Source organism: Ipomoea nil, unplaced genomic scaffold, assembly GCF_001879475.1.
Source record: "Ipomoea nil cultivar Tokyo-kokei standard unplaced genomic scaffold, Asagao_1.1 scaffold2847, whole genome shotgun sequence".
Lineage (NCBI taxonomy): Eukaryota > Viridiplantae > Streptophyta > Magnoliopsida > Solanales > Convolvulaceae > Ipomoea > Ipomoea nil.
Genome location: NW_017619275.1, coordinates 428,237 through 449,901, shown reverse-complemented (window position 1 = coordinate 449,901; position 21,665 = coordinate 428,237). Strand labels below are relative to the sequence as shown.

At 37.6% G+C, this 21,665-nt stretch overlaps 5 protein-coding genes across 5 annotated transcripts in view; all 5 read left to right on the top strand.

The window, feature by feature from the left end:
* The window catches only part of LOC109160445 (disease resistance protein RPM1-like), an 81,448-nt gene that overhangs the window by 36,210 nt on the left and 23,573 nt on the right, over window positions 1-21,665 (top strand). The window lies entirely within an intron of this gene.
* LOC109160440 (uncharacterized mitochondrial protein AtMg00810-like) lies at window positions 983-1,621 on the top strand. Its single transcript, XM_019308738.1, has one exon. The coding sequence runs from the start codon at window positions 983-985 to the stop codon at window positions 1,619-1,621; it is 639 nt and encodes a 212-aa protein (XP_019164283.1).
* Window positions 5,982-6,494, top strand: LOC109160439. Its single transcript, XM_019308737.1, has one exon. The coding sequence runs from the start codon at window positions 5,982-5,984 to the stop codon at window positions 6,492-6,494; it is 513 nt and encodes a 170-aa protein (XP_019164282.1).
* LOC109160437 lies at window positions 10,556-14,230 on the top strand. The gene is made up of 8 exons (XM_019308736.1): window positions 10,556-10,705; window positions 10,916-11,174; window positions 11,261-11,357; window positions 11,460-11,529; window positions 12,062-12,169; window positions 12,250-12,451; window positions 13,593-13,653; window positions 14,137-14,230. The coding sequence occupies exons 1-8, from the start codon at window positions 10,556-10,558 to the stop codon at window positions 14,228-14,230; spliced, it is 1,041 nt and encodes a 346-aa protein (XP_019164281.1).
* Window positions 17,875-19,275, top strand: LOC109160436. The gene is made up of 3 exons (XM_019308735.1): window positions 17,875-17,896; window positions 17,999-18,195; window positions 18,325-19,275. Exons 1-3 carry the CDS (start codon window positions 17,875-17,877, stop codon window positions 19,273-19,275), a joined length of 1,170 nt encoding a protein of 389 aa, XP_019164280.1.

Genomic DNA, 21,665 nt, shown 5'->3' with positions numbered 1-21,665 from the left:
GCAAGGTTTTTATCTGTTGCCACGTACGATTTGATGAGACTGTTTTTTCCTTTGTTGCCTGTGTTGCCTCGCAGGTTGCTCGACCGTGTTCGGAACCATGGGCTACTGTGCTGGTTGTGAGGCGTCAAGATGGCGGTGATTCGGCCAATTTTATTGATGACGCTTGGGAGCACACTGAGCTAGTTCCGGCTGTTCAAGACGGTGCCGAGCGTCCGCATCCAGTGAGCGGACTGTCTCGAACCAGCCGGTCGCGCAACGCAGTAAGCCGCGCGGACGTCCTCGACGAGTCGCGGGACCTCCACCTCCTCAATCGCATATTATGGCCACTCGTAGCATGGGACCGCATAAACATGTTGCCTTAACTTCTACCGTAGTGCCTGAACCAACCTATTACTCTCAAGCGGTTAAGTTTCCAGAATGGCGTGATGCGATGGACTCGGAGTTTAATGCCTTGGTTCGTAATGTTACATGGCACCTTGTTCCTTTTCAACCAGGTATGAATGTTGTTGGTTGCAAATGGGTTTTTCGAACCAAAAGAAAGGCGGATGGCTCAATTGAGCGGCATAAAGCTCGGTTGGTTGCTAAGGGTTTCAATCAGGTTGCTGGAGAGGACTTTTTTGAGACCTTTAATCCTGTTGTATAGCCGACTACGGTACGTCTTCTCTTATCATTAGCTGTTTCTCGTGGGTGGACCATTCGTCAGTTGGACATCCACAATGCTTTCTTAAATGGGAAGTTGGTTGAGACTGTGTATATGTGCCAACCTCCTGGCTATGAGGACAAGACGTTGTCCAGTTACGTGTGCCTGCTTCAGCAATCTTTATATAGGCTTAAGCAAGCACCTCGTGCCTGGTTCACGCGATGACATGATTTTCTGGTTTCTGTGGGTTTCTCGCCTTCTAAAACTGATGTCTCTCTATTTGTTTATTCGCGTGACAATATTCGGCTATATTTTCTTGTTTATGTGGATGATATTTTGGTTATGGGTTCGGATTCGGATCGTGTTGATGCACTTGTTAGTAAGTTGGCTCTTGAATTTAAAGTTCGTGATATGGGGGTTCCTTCTTTCTTTTTGGGAATTGAAACTGTTCAATTATCTAGTGGCATGCTCTTGTCACAACAGCGTTACATGAAGGATATTCTCAAACGAGCAGGAATGGTTGACTGCAAGCCGGTTGCCACTCCAATTTCCTCTGCCAAAACCGTGGACAACCCTGTGGTTCCGTATGCCGATCCAACTCATTACCACAGCCTTGCCGGTGCTCTGCAGTATCTTACAGTAACTCGTCCTGATCTCTCTTATGCTGTTAACCGTTTGTGTCAGCACATGCATGCCCCTACCACTGCAGACTGGGCGACTTTGAAGAGGGTTCTGCATTATGTCAATGGGACTCTCAATCTTGGTGTCCACATATCTCTTTCTGATTATTTTGACATTCATGCCTACTCTGACTCGGATTGGGCTGGCAATCCGGATGATCAGAAGTCCACTAGTTGCTTTGTTGTGTTTTTGGGGAAGAATCTTATATCCTTGGTGTGCCGCAAGCAACGGACTGTGGCTCGTTCATCTACTGAAGCTGAGTACAAGGGGTTAGCTGATGTGTCTGCTGAGGTCACCTGACTTGTTTCTCTACGGCAAGAAATCGGCTTCCCACTCATCTCTTCGCCGAAACTGTGGTGTGACAACCTCGGGGGAACTTACTTATGTGCTAATCCAGTGTTTCATGCTCGCACGAAGCACATTGAAGTCGACTATCACTTTTTTCGCGATAAAGTTGCCAAGAAGGAGTTGTAAGTTCATTTTATTTCCACCAAAGATCAAATAACTCATATTTTCACTAAACATCTTTCTTCTTTACGTTTTAATTCACTCAGTCACAAGCTCAATGTTTTGGCTAGCCAATCTTGCGTTTGAGGTGGAGTATTAGAACTATATTATTCGTATTAGACTAGAACTCTATTTAGGGTGTGTTTGGTTAGTGGGTTTTGCCCATAGGAATGGGTATGAAAGTGATTATGGTTGTTTGGTTGATAGGTTTTTAGAACACTACTATGGGTTTCGAATACCCCATCAATTGAAAAACTCATACCCAAATACAATAAGGGTTTCATTCCCTTATTCATTTTCAAGCACTACTATTAGTAACCATTCCCATTCCACCGTACTACCAAACATGTTAAATACTTTCATCAAAACCCATTACTATTACCAAGTATTTGATACCCATTCCCATTCCGATTCCGATTCCTATGTTCGAACCAAACACACCCTTAGTGTCTTTATATTTGTATCTTCAGACTTTGGTATTGAATAAACACAATCTATATTCTCATCATATTCACAATGTTCAAAAATACACCCGAACTAATCACCAAGTATAAGGGGGAAAATGAATGTTAAAAAATCTTAAATGATACAAAAAGAAATGAATGGAGCTTCTGTGGTAAACATGCAAGAAAACTTCAGTTATTCAGACCTGAGTCGCTTTAGGAAAACCATTCCTCAAACCATGACCGGCAGAGAGCATAGAGTGAAGCAGTATCAGAAACTTTGACCTGCAATAGTAAACAAATTTGAATTTAACCATTAAAAACAGAAGTTTTGCCTTGAAGAATGAATGATGAGCTCCAGATATATGTATGCTCAGCAGGCGTGATGTGGGGTAAACTCTCCAGCAGACGGAGCAAGATGCAAAATGCCGTGCATTGTAGTGATCTTCAAAGTCATTCAATGATTGGACAGAAGACATTACTAATCAAAGGTAGGTTGCAACCGGACTCAGTGTTGCATTCCTGACTAGTGACTACATACTGAGTCCTTTAACAATGTATATAGATTCCACACAAAGGATGCAACAGAACAAAACAACAAAATTACATGAAGTGAGGCCAAACCACCCCAACTATTTCAACATAACACTTTGAACACCCTTTTGCAAATTATCCATCTTCCTTGTGCTGCCTTTTGAACTGGATCAATATCATAAATCAAATGCATTCATTTTTATATTTTATAATGACAATGCAGCCCACACATCGCCAGCTTAAATAGATGAACCCCCTAATTATATTATATTATATTATATTTTATTCGTAAATCAAAACTTGAATGTTCATCCAGGATCAGTCTCATATTTAAAACAAACCATGCTTCTAATCTCCAAGACTCCAACTGGATCAATATTATCATAAATCAAATGCAATCATTTTTATATTTTATGATGACTACCCAGGTGTATTGCCACCTTAACTAGAACTTGATTGATCCAGATGTTGGTTGTTTAATTGTGTTAGAATGTTAGGGCAGTGGGAATGCCATTATAAAAACAAATACAGTTGCTGATTTCTGTTATAAATTACATGTAAAATTGGACCTAAACCTGAAGTTTAGTTTAAGGCAAGGAAAAGTAAAGGTAGAAATTGATTTATGTACTTACCCCCTACTATACATGCACAATGGGAACCAAACGAGGCTCCTTGCACTACAAATTGCATTTTTTTTTTTTGAATGCTACTAGCAGCAGATTAGAGAGGCTCGAACTCACAACCTCCCAAATGGAAGTCCAACCCGCATACCATTGGACCACATAGTCCTGGTAACACTACAAATTGCATATTTAATCAGATATTGTAGATAAAAGATTAGTCATGTATTACTTTTCCCTTTTTACAGAATCACATTAAATAGAAGGCAATTTCACATAAAATAAAAATGATTGGATTTTTACAGGAATTCGTATATATTCATATATACACGCACATCTACGTGTCTAAAAAGTGTTTAACAAAAAAAGAAACACATGATAGATAATAGCAGATACTAAAATTTGAAAAACAACAAAAAAAAAAAAAAACAACAAAAAAAAAAAAAAAACAAAAAACAAAAACATCCATGAAATACACCAGGGTGGAAAGATAGTGAGCGGAAAAAGCATCTAAAAATATTGCGAAATTGATTTCTAAAGAAGTTGATGAACCCCAAAGCAAGAACAATGAAAATACAGAGTAATCTAGGAGGGGCACAGGGGAGCCGGGAGGCTAAGTTCAGAGTCAGCAACTTCGTCATCAGCAGGGGCTGAGGCGGAGACCAGGCAGCAGCTTCGTCGTCGGCAAGGGCGGAGGCGGAGACTGGAGAGGAGACCCGGAGTCTTCCTGTGTTATCGACAGTAGCTTTGTGGTCGGAACTCCGTCGTTGTGTCTTCGTCTCGCAAGAGTAGCTGTCGGCTGAGCTTGGGGAAGCGATAGAATTGCAGGGAATTAGGCTACTGCAAATCACTCTCACTTTTAAAAATGAGTCCCCGCTTCTATTTTATATTATCTATCTGTATGTATCTATCTATCTATATCTATCTATATCTATATCTATATCAGGGCCGGCTTGGGAAGGACCCCATCTTATCTCTTATATATAGTATATATGTATTGAGTATAAGTAATTTATATACATATATTTAACAATAAGGTGATTTAGTTTGATTGGTAAGATACTTAAATTTTAACCTCATTTAATTAGAGGCCCGTGATCCAATCTTTCCCTTCACATTTTAGAATTCCTCAACTTTACTTCTTTGCTTATATTCTAATATATCTTTTAAAAAATTATTTTATTAATTTTTTGTGTTTAATACGGAGTAATATTTTTAATTTAATTTTTAAATATATAAATTTTCATATATTTATACTAAACATATGAAATTTTTTATATTAGATATATAAATTTTTATATTAAATTTTTAATGTAGCTTCTAAATTTATAAATTTTTATATACTTATACTAAATATATTATACTAAGACTATGTGGTCTAATGGTACCCGGGTTGGACTTTCATTTGGAAGGTTGTGAGTTTGAGATAGACGTAGGGGATTATATGATATATTTTGAGATTGAATTATATAAAAAAAAAAATTTAAAAGATAATTTACTCCGTACCTTTGTATTCAAATTATTCTAAAAAGGTTTGAAATTTATGTATTTAAAAGAAAAAGTATTTATAAAAATCATATAAATAATATAGAAGATGTGTGACTTATAATATGCTTTATGTTCAAACTATTTTATCTAGATAATTATCGTTCATATCTTTTTACATTTTTTTTATTGCGTTTTAAAATATTTTAATTTCTTACTCCTAGTCAAAAAAAAGATTTTTAGCTTCACATATGTTTGTAACTATTGTTTTATAAATTTTTAATAATAATTAATTTATTATTTATTATGATAACAATGTTATTGTTTATAAGTTTACTCGATTTTAAATTATTTATTCATTTTTATAAAATATAATAATTATTTATCTATGAAGGCACTTATACCATTATTTATTATTTTGCATTATGGAATGCACCTAGAATTTTTTCAATGATTGTTATTGTGTATGTAAAATTGTTAAAAACTTGTTAATCTTATTTAAAGTTATTGATATTAATAATTTTTCCTTATTTAATTTAAATTTTAGGCATGAAATATATATTAACCGGAGCCCATTTTTTTTTATCTTGCTTCGGGCCTATAAAATGATAGAACCGGTCCTATAAAATGATAGGACCGGCCCTGATCTATATCTATATATCTATATCTATATATATATATATATATATATATATATATATATATATATATATATATATATAATAAAGTTACAATTTGTGGTAAATAAAAAAAATCAGTTTCCCGCCCATGGTAAACGACGTTGGTTGATGTTAGCCATGTTATTATTATTATTATTATTATTATTATTATTATTATTATTATTATTATTATTATTACTATTATTGTATTAGGATAAGTCAGTAGTTTACTAGTATGACTAGCCTATTGTGTAGGAGTAGTTTACGTTAAACATATCTACTTAGTATTCTATTGTAACTGCTTTCTGAACTAATCAACGAATATCATTCTCATCTGGTATCAGCCAATCAGGTTAGACTCTCTCTCCAAATTTTTCCCCACCACCACCGTAAACCACCATCCCTTATCGCCATGTCCAGTGAGTCATCCGAGAGGACCGTCACCGCCGCCGGTGCTGCGTCGCCGGCGACCGCCTCCAATCCACTATCCGGGGCACACCACTTTGTGTCCATAAAATTGACAATGCGCAACTTTCCTTTTTGGAGGACTCAGTTGGTGCCATTCCTCCGTGGCCAGGAGTTGCTGGGGTTCGTTGATGGCGAGATCCCGTGCCCTCCACCGCTCATCGCTGCTATGCCGGAATCCGGCGAATCCGCGACTGCCTCCGCCACCCCGACTTCGATCCCGAATCCTGACTACAAGGCGTGGATCAGACAAGACCAGGCAATCCTGTCTTTACTCATCTCATCCCTCTCGGATGAGGTGATGCACTTAGCGGTTGGCCGTTCAACATCGCGGGAAGTGTGGGAGTCCATCACCACGGCGCTGAGCAGCTCCACCCGAGCACGTTGTCTGAGTCTTCTCGATCAGTTCCACCTCGGTAGAGCGCAATTACTGGTGGAAAACATAGCGCTAGCCGGATGACCTATTTCACTTGATGAACAAAATTTGTTCGTCTTCCGCGGGTTACGTCCAGAATACCGAGCCATGGCGTCGTCTCTTACGGCCGCAGGTACACCGGTAACAATCTCACAACTCTCAGATTAGTAACAGGCACAGGAATTCATACATGCAGAGGACTTTTCGGTGGGTGCCGAGGCTGGTTTTGGCGCTCCACCAACAGCTCACTATGTCGGACGAGGCCGCAATGGGGGCGGTGGCCGGCATGGAAATGGACAGTCCGGGGGTCGTAATCGCGGACGAGGAGGCCAAGGCCGGGGACGAGGTCGGAACGGCACTCCTCGCTGCCAAATTTTTCGCGCCCAAGGCCATACCGCCGTGACATGTTACCAGCGCTACGCCGGACAGTCAGCAGCGCAGGCCCACGTCGCCGTGGTCGGCGACGAATCTGGCTCGGGTTCGACGGCCGGATGGTTTCCCGACACCGGCGCGTCGGCTCACGCTACACCAGACGCAATTATGATGTCCCAATCAGACGAATACACTGGTGGCGATGTTCTGCGCGTGGGAAATGGTGCAGGTTTGATTATTTCCCGAGTTGGTCAAGCGTCTGTACCATTTGAATCTAAGTCACTAAAAATGTCTAATGTCTTAATTGTTCCTGATTTATCTGTTCCTTTACTGTCAGTACAACGGTTTACTAATGAAAATAACTGCTACTTTGAATTTCACAAGAATTGTTTTTTTGTGAAGGATTCCATAACTCAGGCAACACTCCTTAAGGGGCCCACCTCGAGTGGTCTATATAAACTTCCGGTGTCACAGTCTCATTTTGCCTACCTCACTTCCCGTACCACTCCCGATGTGTGGCATCGAAGGCTTGGCCATCCTCATGCAAGCGTTCAGAGTCGTGTCCTAAAAACCTGTCCAGTCGCAACAAATAAAGCCACTTCACTGGAATCATGCAAATCGTGTAATATGGGAAAATCAGCTAGATTTCCTTTAGATAGGGTTCCTTTCAGTAGTCAAAATGTGTTAGATTTGGCATATACTGATATTTGGGGGCCTTCCCATGTAATTTCCAGTAGTGGCTATAGGTATTTTGTATTATTCGTTGACGACTTCTCTCGTTTCACCTGGTTTTATCCCTTACGGGTAAAATCAGATATATATAAAACTTTTGAGGTGTTTCGTGTCCTGGTAGAACGCCAATTTTCGCGTTCTATCAAATCCATTCAATCGGATCTAGGTGGGGAGTACCGTAAATTACATAATATTTTTGCTAATCTCGGTATAAACCACAGACAATCATGTGCATATACGCACGAAAAAAACGGGCGGGTAGAATGCAAAAATCGGCATATAGTTGAAACCGGATTGGCCCTACTGGCCGAAGGTTCAGTCCCTCTACAATATTGGGACTATGCTTTTAAAACAGCCACCTGTCTAATAAATTATCTACCGTCATCAGCCCTACAGTTTCAAAGTCCCTACAGTCTTATACACAAAGTGTCCCCGCCATACACATTCCTTCGTGTGTTTGGGTGTCACTGCTACCCTCATCTTAGGCCCTACAATCGGCACAAGATGGAGTATCGGTCTACACCCTGCGTATTCTTAGGTTACCCATTGTCCTTTAGGGGGTACAGATGCGTTGATTTAACTTCTGGAAAGGTCTATATCTGTCGCCATGTGCGCTTTGATGAACATGTCTTTCCTTTTGCAGAATTGGAGAAACAGGTTGACAACTCCGTATCATCACCGGCACTCCCGTGGGCGACTAGTCCAATCTCTACTCAGACTGTGTCTAATCCTACGGTGGTGTCCCACGAGGCCGTGCCAGGGCCGTCGGCTAGTCCGGTTCCCTTGGCACAAGAGGCGCCACCCCCATTGGCTATTGAAGGGCCTGTCAGGACTCGTGCAGTCAGAGTCCGCAAAGCCCAGACTCGGGTTCGGGATCATATAATGCGGCTTCGCCGTATGACTCGAGGAATGGGCGAAGAGTTTCACGTGTTAAGCACAACTACTGACCCAACATGCTACTCTCAGGCTGTTGGGCACCCGCAGTGGCGTGAAGCCATGGATCAAGAGTTCAATGAACTCTTACACAACAATACTTGGTCCCTGGTGCCTCCCGAACCCCACATGAATGTAATCGGGTGCAAGTGGGTATTCCGGACCAAGCGTACTGCTGATGGCTCAGTTTAGCGTTATAAAGCTAGGCTTGTGGCCAAAGGCTTTAATCAGGTAGCCGACGAGGACTTCTTCGACACCTTTAGTCCTGTTGTCAAGCCGAGTATTGTCCGTCTGCTATTTTCCCTTGCTGTTTCTCATCATTGGACACTCCGTCAGCTAGACGTTCATAACGCCTTCCTTAATGGGCATCTAGCTGAGACTGTCTACATGAAGCAGCCACCGGGGTATGAAGATCCCACACATCCGGATTATGTGTGCCATCTTCAGCGCTCCTTGTATGGCCTGAAACATGCTCCCCGAGCTTGGTTCAAAAGGCTGCATGACTATTTGCTTTCTGCAGGTTTTGCACCATCGAAAACGGATGTATCTCTCTTTCATTACACATCTGGCCAGTCACAGGTCTACCTGCTCGTGTATGTTGATGACATAATTATGATGGGCAATGATGCAGCCCTCATCAACACCCTCCTACACCGACTATCAGACACATTCAAAATCCAGGATCTTGGCACGCCTGGATTCTTTCTTGGCATAGAAACGGTTCAGCTTGACTCCGGCATGATGCTCTCACAACGTCGTTACATGAATGACATACTAGCTCGCGTTGGAATGTCCGAGTGCAAACCGCTTGCTACACCCGCGGCAGTAACTCACGCTGTTTCACCGTCTCAGGAACCGTGTGACAATCCGACTCAATATCGCCGCATAGTAGGGGCACTTCAGTACTTAACCATTACGAGGCCTGATCTGTCTTTTGCTGTGAATCGGTTATGTCAATTCATGCATTCCCCCACTACTGATCATTGGAGTCTCGTGAAGCGGGTCCTTCGGTACATCATAGGGACTCTAACTCACGGTCTACGACTGACACCTTCTCCCTCGGCTACTATTCATGCCTTTTCAGATTCCGATTGGACCGGTTGCCCGGTAGACAGAAAGAGTACTAGCGGATATGCTGTTTTCCTTGGGACTAATCTGATCTCTTGGTTATCCAGGAAGCAGCGGACTGTTGCTCGCTCCTCCACTGAGGCTGAGTACAAAGCTCTCGCTGACGTCTCTGCTGAGGTCACGTGGGTTGTGTCGGTACTGCGGGAGCTAGGGCTACATAGCGGAGAACTGTCTAGCCTATGGTGTGATAATCTCGGCGCTACGTATCTTTGTGCCAACCCGGTTTTTCACGCCAGGACTAAACATGTGGAAATTGACTACCACTTCGTTCAAGACAAGGTCGCATCCGGAGATATGACAGTGAATTTTGTTTCGACCAAGGACCAGCTAACCGATATCTTCACCAAACCGCTACCTGGCCCTCGTTTTGCTGCTTTACGAGACAAGCTCAACGTGGTTGTGCACCCTCCTTGAGCTTGAGGGGGAGTGTTAGCCATGTTATTATTATTATTATTATTATTATTATTATTATTATTATTATTATTATTATTATAATTGTTATTCATATTGTATTAGAATAAGTCAGTAGTTTACTAGTATGACTAGCCTATTGTGTAGGAGTAGTTTACGTTAAACATATCTACTTAGTATTCTATTGTATCTGCTTTCTGAACTAATCAACGAATATCATTTTCATCGTTGAAGCATTTGAATTACTTTCGGCCACAAAATTTCCACGGTAATATGCCAGATGCATTATTTTAGGGTTTACGATTTTTGAACGATATTTTGTGGCTTATAATTGAGAAAGGTTCTATATTAAGTACCAAAACCTTTTTCGCATGCGTGAATTCAAATTTTGGACGCTTCGTTTCTCAAGATACGGCATTCAATTAATTACAATAATGATTATCTTCAATTATAAATACATCGTACAGAATCAGAATCAATTCTACTGCATATCAAATACTATACTTCCAGAGCTGCATTCTGTTAAAACCATGGCTCCAATGTACATCCTTGCAAGAGATAACACTCCTATGAAGACTGAAGTGGCGATGAAGTTGCGATTGGTTCGCACCTATGATATTTATCAAAGTAGAGATAGTGATGTTATAAAATGCAGAGAATGCATGTTTCACAATGAACAGGTAAATTTCGTTACTTTCATTTTATATATTCATTCGTTTTCTTGCATTAAACATACATGTAAACATTCTGTGTATGGTATATGTTTGGGTATGGATAATGGTTGGATTATTAATTTTTAGCTTTCCGTTTTATTGATTCATGTGTTTTCTTGCATTATTCATTTGTTGAAATTCAGTTTAATATACCCGCACTATGTTAATGTTATACAGGGAGAATATGTTCACTTCCATATCCCAAAGGATCATCTTTGTAGTCCTAATACTTTTGTCGATGGAAAAGTCTACTGTATAAAAAATTTTGTGCCCGTAACTTATTTCTGTACCTATAAAACAAGCATTCATCCTTACATGCTTAAATTCTATCATAAGACTCTGGTGAAAGAGTACAAGGGTACAGACTACCCTAGATTGTTAAAATCTTTTGCATCATTGAAGTCCCTTGAAGGAATTGATCCAAAGCACCTATTTGGTATGTTGTTTTATTCATCGTAATATCTATTTTTTTTTAATTATATTCTTCTCCGCAAGATTGATTAAAACCTGTCTTATTTTTAGATGTCATTGGTCGTGTCGTGGAAATTTACTCACCGTTGGATGTAACGATAGCAGGGAGGCCTTTGCGTCTAATTGATTTTCTAATTGAGGACTCAAAGTAACAGAATTATTATTCTTCCTATTCATACTAACATGGTATTGTCTAACTAATAATTTACTAATTACAGTAACTAATAATTTATTATTTGTCTCTGTACAGTGGTAATCAAATGAGATGTACTATGTGGGACCAACATGTTGACAAAGTGTTGCCTTATTGGAACTCAGATGTACTTGAACCTTTAATTGTTCTAATACAACTTTGTAGGGTCAAAGTTGCAGAAAATAGTAAGGATTTAATTGTTTTATACAACTACCATTTCTTTAAAGTTGAAGAATACTTCTAGCAAGTATTCTTATATTTATTTAGTTAGATTTCATTTTGTATAAAGTAAATATAAATGTAGAAGGATGCACTTACTTCATTTACATATGGGAAAGCGTATTGCCATGCCCTTCTCTGTTTTGAAAATCTCTTAATCTCACAAAACCTTTAGTTTACTGCACAAAAAATGTAGATAAGTATAAAGTTTGAGTTATTATTTATGTAGCTGGTGAAGTCAAAATATGTAGTTCATACGATGCTACACATGTGATTTTCAACAAAGAGTCTATAGAATTCATTTAGTTCCGAGAAAGGTATGTGAATTTGATATACATATACTCATTGAATTAGTTAATAATTTTATAATATTGTCCTGTGCTAAATAAATTATTAACAAATTATATTTCAGTGTAAGTCATGAACAAACTCCCCTTTAGGAGCATTACATCCACTCGAGCTTTAGCAATGGAACACTAGCAAACTCATGTTATAGTACTGGGAAGATGGTTTTGAGTAGTATTTCTGATATCTATGAACGGAGAGAGGTATATTCTATACTTTTTTAGATAAATATACTTTTTAACTGTCTAATATAACTTTTCATATTTTTATTTTTTGCTTGCAGTTCGGAGAGTACTGGGTGGCCTGTAAAATTAATTGTATTGATTCTAGCATATATGATTGGTACTATGTCTCTTGCAAGTCTCAAGGATGTTTCAAAAAATTGGATTTCAAATATGGAATGTATTTTTGCATAAAATGTGGTAGAATTTTGAATGGGGCTGTTTTAAGATATAAGGTCAGAATTCGTGTCGTTGATGTTAATGGTAATGCACCTTTGTTACTTTGGGACCGTGAATGTGTTGAGCTTTTAGGAATGACAATAATTTAAATTCAAATATATTCATTAATAATAATTTTTTTATTTCCATATTTTTGGTAAATTTAAATCGTATGTCGGTTTAAAAAAAAAATCGTATGTCATAGCAACAAAATAGTACATGGTACTTACTTATCTTCTCCTCAAAATCAGCTAAACAACATGGATATATCAACAATCCGACTCAACATCATTCTGCAAGCGTCTAGCGTGAAATACGCAGACAAATTAGTTGCCTTAGTAATGGTTAGTATATTTAAATTTTGCTTACTTTAATAAAAAAAAATTGGATTGCATATTAAGTTTTTTTTTTAGTTGTGAATTTGTGTCAAGCAATATGTTTACTTTATGTACATTTGTTAATTATTATCTTTTCTTCTCTGGTAGAGAATTATACTCGGGAGATGCGGCGGTCAATTAGTTCAATAAAGTCAAAAGTGATTAGTGAAAATAGACTTCATGAAAATAAATGGTGACATTGTACAACCATCAATTGCTACTCCAAGTACTATATTGAATTCTGGTTAGTTTAGTTCACAACTTCACATAATGAATCATGTTTATAATTATTGTAATTGTGTGTTCTTTTGGAACATAAAAGTACAAGAGAATGAGTATCTAACTATATATTCAACCTAATATTCTTCTTTCCGAAACAGGTGGAGTGCAAAAACATTCAGTATGTGACTCACTGAATATACATGATACTTATAATACGAATAGAGTATCAAGTACGTCATTTACGAATCCTATATTTTATTTAACCACTCAAGTAACAAAATTCTTAAAAGTTATGACTTATTTGTTTTTATATGATTATTATAAATAGGGAGCCAACTCACTACCGAACCGATCAACCATAATATTACAAGTCGGTTAACGCATATTAGGAGTGATTATTCAACTTAATGTCGAAACCTACACAATGAGTTCAACGAAGAAATTGAACATGAGCAAATCACACCTAATATTCCAGGTGGTTAGTTTCGCTCTTACAAATGTTTTTTTGGATGAAATATAGATTTCAGATTTTTTAATAAAAGTTGTTAACCAAAATTCTAACAATACTTTTTTATTTGTTGCAACAGTCGATTATGCTGATTTTGATGACCCTATTGATTCATGTGTACATTGTGGTGCGGTGTTTTGGTATGAGGAACGATTAGAGAAGTCCAAGGTTAATGGGATTGTTAAATATTCCTTATGTTGCAGTCATGGAAAGATCAAATTACCTATGTCTACAACACCGCCAAAAAAATTGTATGACTTATTCTTTTACCCAGGGGACAAACAAAATCACTTTTTAGAGAATATTAGGTCCTATAACAATATGTTTTGTTTTACGTCGATGGGTGGAAAAGTTGATAGAACAATTAATATTGGTAGTGCCCCACCAGTGTACCGGATAAATGGCCAAAATTTCCACCTGATAGGAAGTCTATTACCCGCTGATGGTGCACCTCTGAAGTTTGCTCAGTACATCCATGACACGCAGAATGAGATTACCAATTGTCTTAATTCAATAATGTACATTTCTTTTATTTTCATCATGTATCTTATGTTTATCTTCGAATATTGTTTTCATTTTTTAAAGTATACGAAAAGTAATTGATTTTTATTCTTTTTACATAGGGGCGATAATGATCAAAAGTCATTGCACTTGGAGGTGGTCGATGACATTAAACAAGTTCTGGACGAACACAATGTATTGGTTAAATCATTTTGAATGCCTAGGACGGAGATTGAAACTAATCCTCGGACAGAAATACGAATGAGACTAATAAGAAAGAGGAAAAAGGATGCTAGAACATATAATTTACCAACTGTATCTAAGGTAGTCGCTCTAATAGTGGGAGACCTGGATCCAGTAATGGGCCAGCGTGATATATTGGTGGAATCAAAATCAGGATCTCTTAAGAGAATTAGTGAACTAAACCCAGCATACTTACCATTGCATTATCCGATTCTATATCCATACGGAGAAGATGGATATAGGGAGGATATTCCATTCTCCAGTAGTGCTACACAACAAGGTTTTGGAAGACAGCGTATATCACCTAGGGAGTATTTTTCGTATCGTATACATGAAAGGAGAAATGAACTTTCGACGTTGTTGCACTCCAAGAGGCTGTTCCAACAATATTTGGTTGATGGGTACACTATGGTTGAGTCAGGTAGGCTTCTTTTTATAAGAAATAATCAGAAGGCATTGCGGTGTGAAGCGTACAAAGTTCTGACAGACGCGTTGTTTAGAGGAGACGTAGACCCTTCAACTCAAGGCAAGAGGGTGATTTTACCCTCGAGTTTTACAGGAGGTGCCAGGTATATGATACAAAACTACAAAGATGCCATGGCTATATGTTGTTGGGCAGGTTATCCAAACTTATTCATCGCGTTCACATGCAACCCAAAGTGGCCTGAAATAAAACGTTATACTGTAGCGAAGGCACTGCATGCAGAAGATATACCAGATATTGTTTGTAGGATTTTCAAGATGAAGTTGGATTCATTAATCAAAGAGTATAGATCTGGAGAATTGGTTGGGCCAATCAAAGCATCTAAGTCGCTTTAGTATATTACAATTTATGTTATAGTTTATTTGTTCTGATGAGATTAACAAGAACAAGAAAATAATAATAATGGCTAAAAGGGTAAAGAGGGCAAGATTTACGTGGTTCAGCAAAGTGCCTACATCCATGGGAGTGAAACAATTCTTATATTCATAGTGATGGTGATAGTGGTGACACAACCCCTTAGGGATACATCCAATATATTTATAGGCATCTAATCCCTGTACAAAGGGTTTACCCGTTTCACTCCTACTCCTAGTATGAGACAAACTCATATTCCTAATCCATATATGAAACAAACTCAACAATCTCCACCTTGGCGAATATGCTCTTTAGGAGAAAAGATAACTCAACAAATCCCCACCTTGACGAATATGCTCTTTAGGAGAAAAACTTATCTCACCATCTCCACCTTCACATATATGCCCTTTATGAGAAAGACTATCTCCACCTTGGCAAATATGTCCCTTAGGAGAAAAGATAACTCAACAAATCTCCACCTTAGCAAATATGTCCCTTAGGAGAAAAGACTTATCTAACCATCTCCACCTTCGCAAATATGCCCTTTAGGAGAAAAAGATTTATCTCACATATACACATGGGTATGAACAACCATGCTCATCCCAACTAGCCAGACACACGCATACGCAGCATCAAACGTTACCCAGTGCATGTACACAAACCGCTTCGTCCCAAGCCATTCGCCCTCAACCGTCGACTTGTTATACCAGCCGCGGCTCATGCTAATTGCCCGTTCAGCTGACCTCCTGCATCTAGCCCATACCAGGTCCATATCCCCTCCTGGTATCCACGCTGCCCCAACACAACAGCGCCCCTGCAAAGTCACACTAAACCCGTGTCCCTAGTTGCCACTGGTTAGCAACACACACCACGCAGCATCAAACATTTCCCCGTGCATGTTCACGAACTGCTTCGTCCCAAGCAATCCGCCGCACCAGCCGTGACTCATGCCAAGCCCGGCACATACCAACCTACCAACCGTAACTCGTGCCAAGCCCCGGTCCATACCGATACCAGGTCCGCGACCCCTCCTGGTATCCGCGCTGTCCAACACTACAGCACCCCTCACCACCTTCTCATCTAGCATCTAGAAATGCCCAACAAGTCCAAACAATGTTCGAACTTGTTACTAGTTACCGCTAGAACATCACCTTCACTATAATAAGAGTCAGCTTGAACCACGTTCATAGCTTCCTGGTTCTTCAACTCCTCCCAATCAGCCTCTTCCAGATTAGCTGGTTTTTCCGCCTTCAAGGTTTTCAGAAGGTCCTCATGTGCCAACAAATCCTTTACCTTAGATTGCCATAACCCAAAATTCCCTATACAATCAAACTTTGATACCTCGAATTTTGTACTTGAAATAGCCATCTCAACTATGCTCTGATACCAATTTGTTGAGATTAACAAGAACAAGAAAATAATAATAATGGCTAAAAGGGTAAAGAGGGCAAGATTTACGTGGTTCGGCAAAGTGCCTACATCCACGGGAGTGAAACAATTCTCTTTATTATTTGTGATGGCCGGTGATGAGATACATTCAATATATTTATAGGCATATAATCTCCCTTTCACTCCTATTCCTTATATGAGACAAACTCATATTCCTAATCCATATATGAGACAAACTCAACATGTTCTCTTTAATATATAGATTATTATTTGATTTGATTTTTGTTAATTGTACAGTGATATACACAATAGAGTTTCATAAACGTGGGCTACCGCATGCTCATATACTACTATTTAGTGGAACAAACACTTTGTTGTCATCAACAAGTTACATGGACTCTATAATTTCAGCAGAAATACCCGACAAAGAGATTGACAAAGAATATTACCATGCAGTCGAAGAGTTCATGAATCATGGTCCTTGCGGAGTTGCTAGGAAAACTTCTCCTTGCATGCAAAATGGACGGTGTTCTAAAAACTTTCCAAAAAAGTTTGTTGATTCATCAAGTTTCGATGCTGATGGATACCCGATATATAGAAGGCTGATGGAAGGACAATTACCAAAAACAATATTCTTTTGGACAATAGATATGTTGTGCCTCACAATAGATACTTGCTGTTGAGATACAAAGCACATTTAAATGTTGAATGATGCAACCAATCAAGATCTATAAAATACTTATTCAATTATGTGAACAAAGGCAATGATAGGGTAACAACTGAGTTTTATAAGAGTACAACAGATTCAAATGGTGTCGAAGTCGTGGATAAGATCAACATGTACTACGACTGCCGATACATTTCTTCTTGTGAGGCTACTTGGCGATTACTTAGTTTGACATACAGTGTAGAACACCTGCAGTTGAAAGACTTAGTTTCCACTTGCCGGACAGCCAGACGGTGTTCTTTCAAGATGATGAAGATATCAAAACATTGTTAAATAAGGAAACCGTTGGGAAAAAACATGTTTAGTGGATGGTTTGAGGCCAATAAAACCTATCCAGAAGCAAGATTGTTAAGTTATATTGATATGCCAAATCAATTCGTGTGGAAAAAAGATATTCAAAAATGACAACCAAGGAAAAAGGGTTTTTTAATTGGTCGTATCTTTTATGTTCCTCCGGGCAGCGGCGAGTTGTATTATCTAACATGTTTGTTAAACATAGTCCGAGGACCTACAAGTTTCAGTGACCTAAGGACATTTAATGGAATAGAGTACAACTCATTTAAGGGCGCATGCTACGCGCACGGTTTGTGACTCTCTTGATGGCAAACACAATGTCTAATCCAGAATTGGTGTGGAACAAAGTATGGTTACACCTCGTTGACGATGCACAACACAATCGGTAGAAGTAATTAAATAACCCAGGTCCTCATTTAGCAATATTTCAATTAAATTCTTTTAACATTCTGGTGTATATAATAACATACTATATTTTTTTTTAACATTTCAGAATTGTTCTTAAGTGATGAGGAAAAAAAGGACTTGACACTGTTAGAACTGGAAAAGCTATTATCAGTGTATTACAAAAACGAGAAAGATTTTCCCAACATGCCTCTGGCTTCAGAAGGAAATAATGCTATGACTAATAATAGGTTGTTGTGGGAGGAGTTAGCATACGTTCGTGTCACTCTAATGGAAGAGATAGAAGTACTTAGTGCACAACTAATAGAAGAGCATAGAGCTATATATGATGCCGTTATTTCAAATGTCTATTCTAACAACGGTGGATTATTTTTTGTGTACGGGTATGGTGGTACAGGCAAGCCTTTTTTATAGAGGACACTATCGTCATCTATTAGAGGTAAAGGTGATATTGTGATCAATGTGGCATCGAGTAGTATAGCATCTTTACTTTTACCAAGTGGACGTACTGCACACTCAAGGTTTGCTATACCAATCTCCCTCAATGAAGACTCCACATGCAATATTAGTCAGGGCTCTGACCTCGCAGAACTTATTGTTCAAGCTAGATTGATCATTTGGGATGAAACACCAATGATGCACAAGCATTGTTTTGAGGCATTGGATCAAACGGTGAGAGGTTTATTACGTTTTGTCAATGACAATAGTGCTCATAGGACATTTGGGGGCAAGACTGTTGTGCTGGGTGGTGACTTCAGGCAGATATTACCAGTAGTTCCAAAAGGTACCAGACAAGACATTGTTTGTGCGAGTATAAACTCTTCATACCTATGGAGAAATTGCAGGGTAATTCTCCTCACAAAAAATTTGCGTTTACAAAATATGGAACAGGGTATGCAACAACATAAACTAGATCAATTTGCTAAATGGCTTGCTTCACTCGGTGATGGTACGATTGGCGAAGATAATGATGGTTACGCTAATGTTGATATTCCATCTGAATTGTTGTTGAAATCAGCTGGTGATCCTATTGCCACTATTGTTCAAAGTATGTTCCCGAACTTTAGTGGAAGTCATAATGATGGGAGTTGTTTTCAAAGTAGTGCAATTTTAGCAACAACACTAGAAGTGGTCAATGAAGTTAATCAATACATGTCAGACATAACTTTTGGAGAAGGAAAAACATACTATAGTTGCGACACAGCATGCAAAGCAGATTCTTCCAGCTCAATACTTGCAGATGTCCACATCCCGGAATTCTTAAATAGCATACGAGCATTTGGCCTTCCAAACCACTCTTTAACATTAAAGGTTGGATCTCCTATGATGTTAATGAGAAATATTTACCACACTCTTGGCCTTTGAAATGGAACTCGGTTGGTTGTAACCAGATTAGCAAACCATGTTGTTGAAGCAAGCATCCTGGCAGGACCAAATGCTGGCACAAGGGTATTAATTGCTAGAATGACCATCACACCATCAGATCCAAGACTGCCATTCAAGTTTAATAGGAGACAATTTCCGTTAATGATGTCATATGCAATGACCATAAACAAGAGCCAAGGGCAAATATTGTCTAATGTAGGATTGCTGTTAAAGAAACCAGTATTTGTTCATGGCCAATTATATGTTGCTGCATCAAGAATAAGCAACCAAGACGGGCTCAAAATATTAATTTGTGGTGAAGCACAAAATAGTGGTACTTCTACCACTAATGTAGTTTACAATGAGGTTTTTAATAATTTGTAATTTAGTCTTTCTTTCAATAATTTAATATTTTATTTTCTCTGTTTCTTTTGGGTACAACAACGCTTTATTTTTTTTATTTCATTTTGAAACAATACTTTATTTAAAAAAAAAAATATTGTATTAACCCCGTGCATTATAATAATAATATAATAATAAAAAATAATAAAAAATAAAGAAAAGGACAAATGCAACGGCAGCCTTGCTGCCTTGCAATACTAAAGTACAACAAAGCTATCATTCGGCAACCTTTGTTATACTTTGCAAACTTGCTAGAACTGCAAGTTTGTACAATAATACATATCATATTAAAAAAAATAATATTAGTAAAAAATAATTTCATGTGACATGCCAAATCATCTTGCAAATTGGTACACTTGCAGGGGTAAGTTCAACCTTAGGAATTAGCTATTTGGGGTTGGGGTTTGAAATTTAATTTTTAATTATTAAATGATTTTAGTTTTATAAATTTTAATTGTATATATATACCATACTAATAAGAGTCCAAGAGAGTTAGGCCTATAAGGGTAGAAAAAATGACGGTCAAATTTTTTTAATCAAATGAATGGCTAGGATTGATCATATTTTAATTTTTTTTTAAAGATTTTCTAATTTATCCTTAATGAATATGATTATCCGTTAACTAAATATTATGTTTTCCGTTAATTTCTATTAGTTATCCGTTAACTTACTCATTGATTTCAATAAGAAAGGTCTTAGGTTCAAACCTCATCACAATCAAAGTTGGCATAATTAGTACTCTAATTTACCTTTATTAAATTGTAAATAATAATTTAGTAGCTACAACAAAAAATAATACATATGTATTTATTTTATTTAGAATTATGGGTCTATAATGTCTTTATTAAAAAAAAATATGCATTATCAATAAATTAAATAAGAGAAATAATTTCATTACTTATATTGTCTTTATTTTTCTCCAAATATAAAAATTTTTTACATTCAAATTCATCAATTGATTACATTCGCTACATTATTCTACAATGTCTTTATTAAAAAAAAAGTATTCATTATCAATAAATTAATTAAAAGAAATAATTTTATTAGTTATATTGTCTTTATATTTCTCCAATGTAAAAATTCTTTACATTCAAATTCATCAATTGATTATATTCACTACATTGTCTATTATCTTTTTTGTGCACTATTTTTTAATTAAATATCAAAGTTATAATACAAAATAATGCTATACAAAAGGTGGATCTTCTCTTGATCTTCTTGTCTTCATTTGTCCCATCCTTGGTTGTAGAAAGAAGCTAACTTCTATTGACTAGATCTTTTTGCTAATCTATTGACTCTGAGTTCACAGCATAAGTGACTCGGGTTCTAATACAATAATTTTAAATTTATAGAGGGCTTAATTTGGTATCATCAAAATCTAGATACAAAATGTTCCTAACATTATGCCCTAATTTTTATTTGGTCTCCCTCCCGTATTTGGTTGCAACCATACCCATACAATTATTTTATTGACAATTATAATCAATCTTGTCTATATTATCTTGCATTTGTAAACTTAGAATTACCTATTTAAATAGGTAAATTCAACATTCAATTATCATGAACGATTCCAATAATAATATGCTTATTAAAATAATCAGTAATATATAGAATTTATAAGGAAGATTTTGCGTAAAAATGGAAAACAAATATAACAAGAATCTCATTTCCTCTAAAATTTGTGTAATTAAATAGAAGATTTTGCAAAACGTATAGTTGTAGAGTTCTATTTATACACTTCATTATGCTAATCGTATAGTTGTAAACTTCCTCTCGGTTATAAACATTTGAATCTTAACAGAGTACAAATCATTGTAGTAATTTTATTACACCAAATACGCATGGCTTCAACTTCAATCGACATTGTTGGACGTGAAATTTTTCCTAAGAACAGAGGAATGCAATAAAGGTTAGAGTGGTGTGTACCTATAAGATTCAGAGATAAGAGAGGCTAAAACAGTGAAGTCTATAGAGTGCATATTCCATGA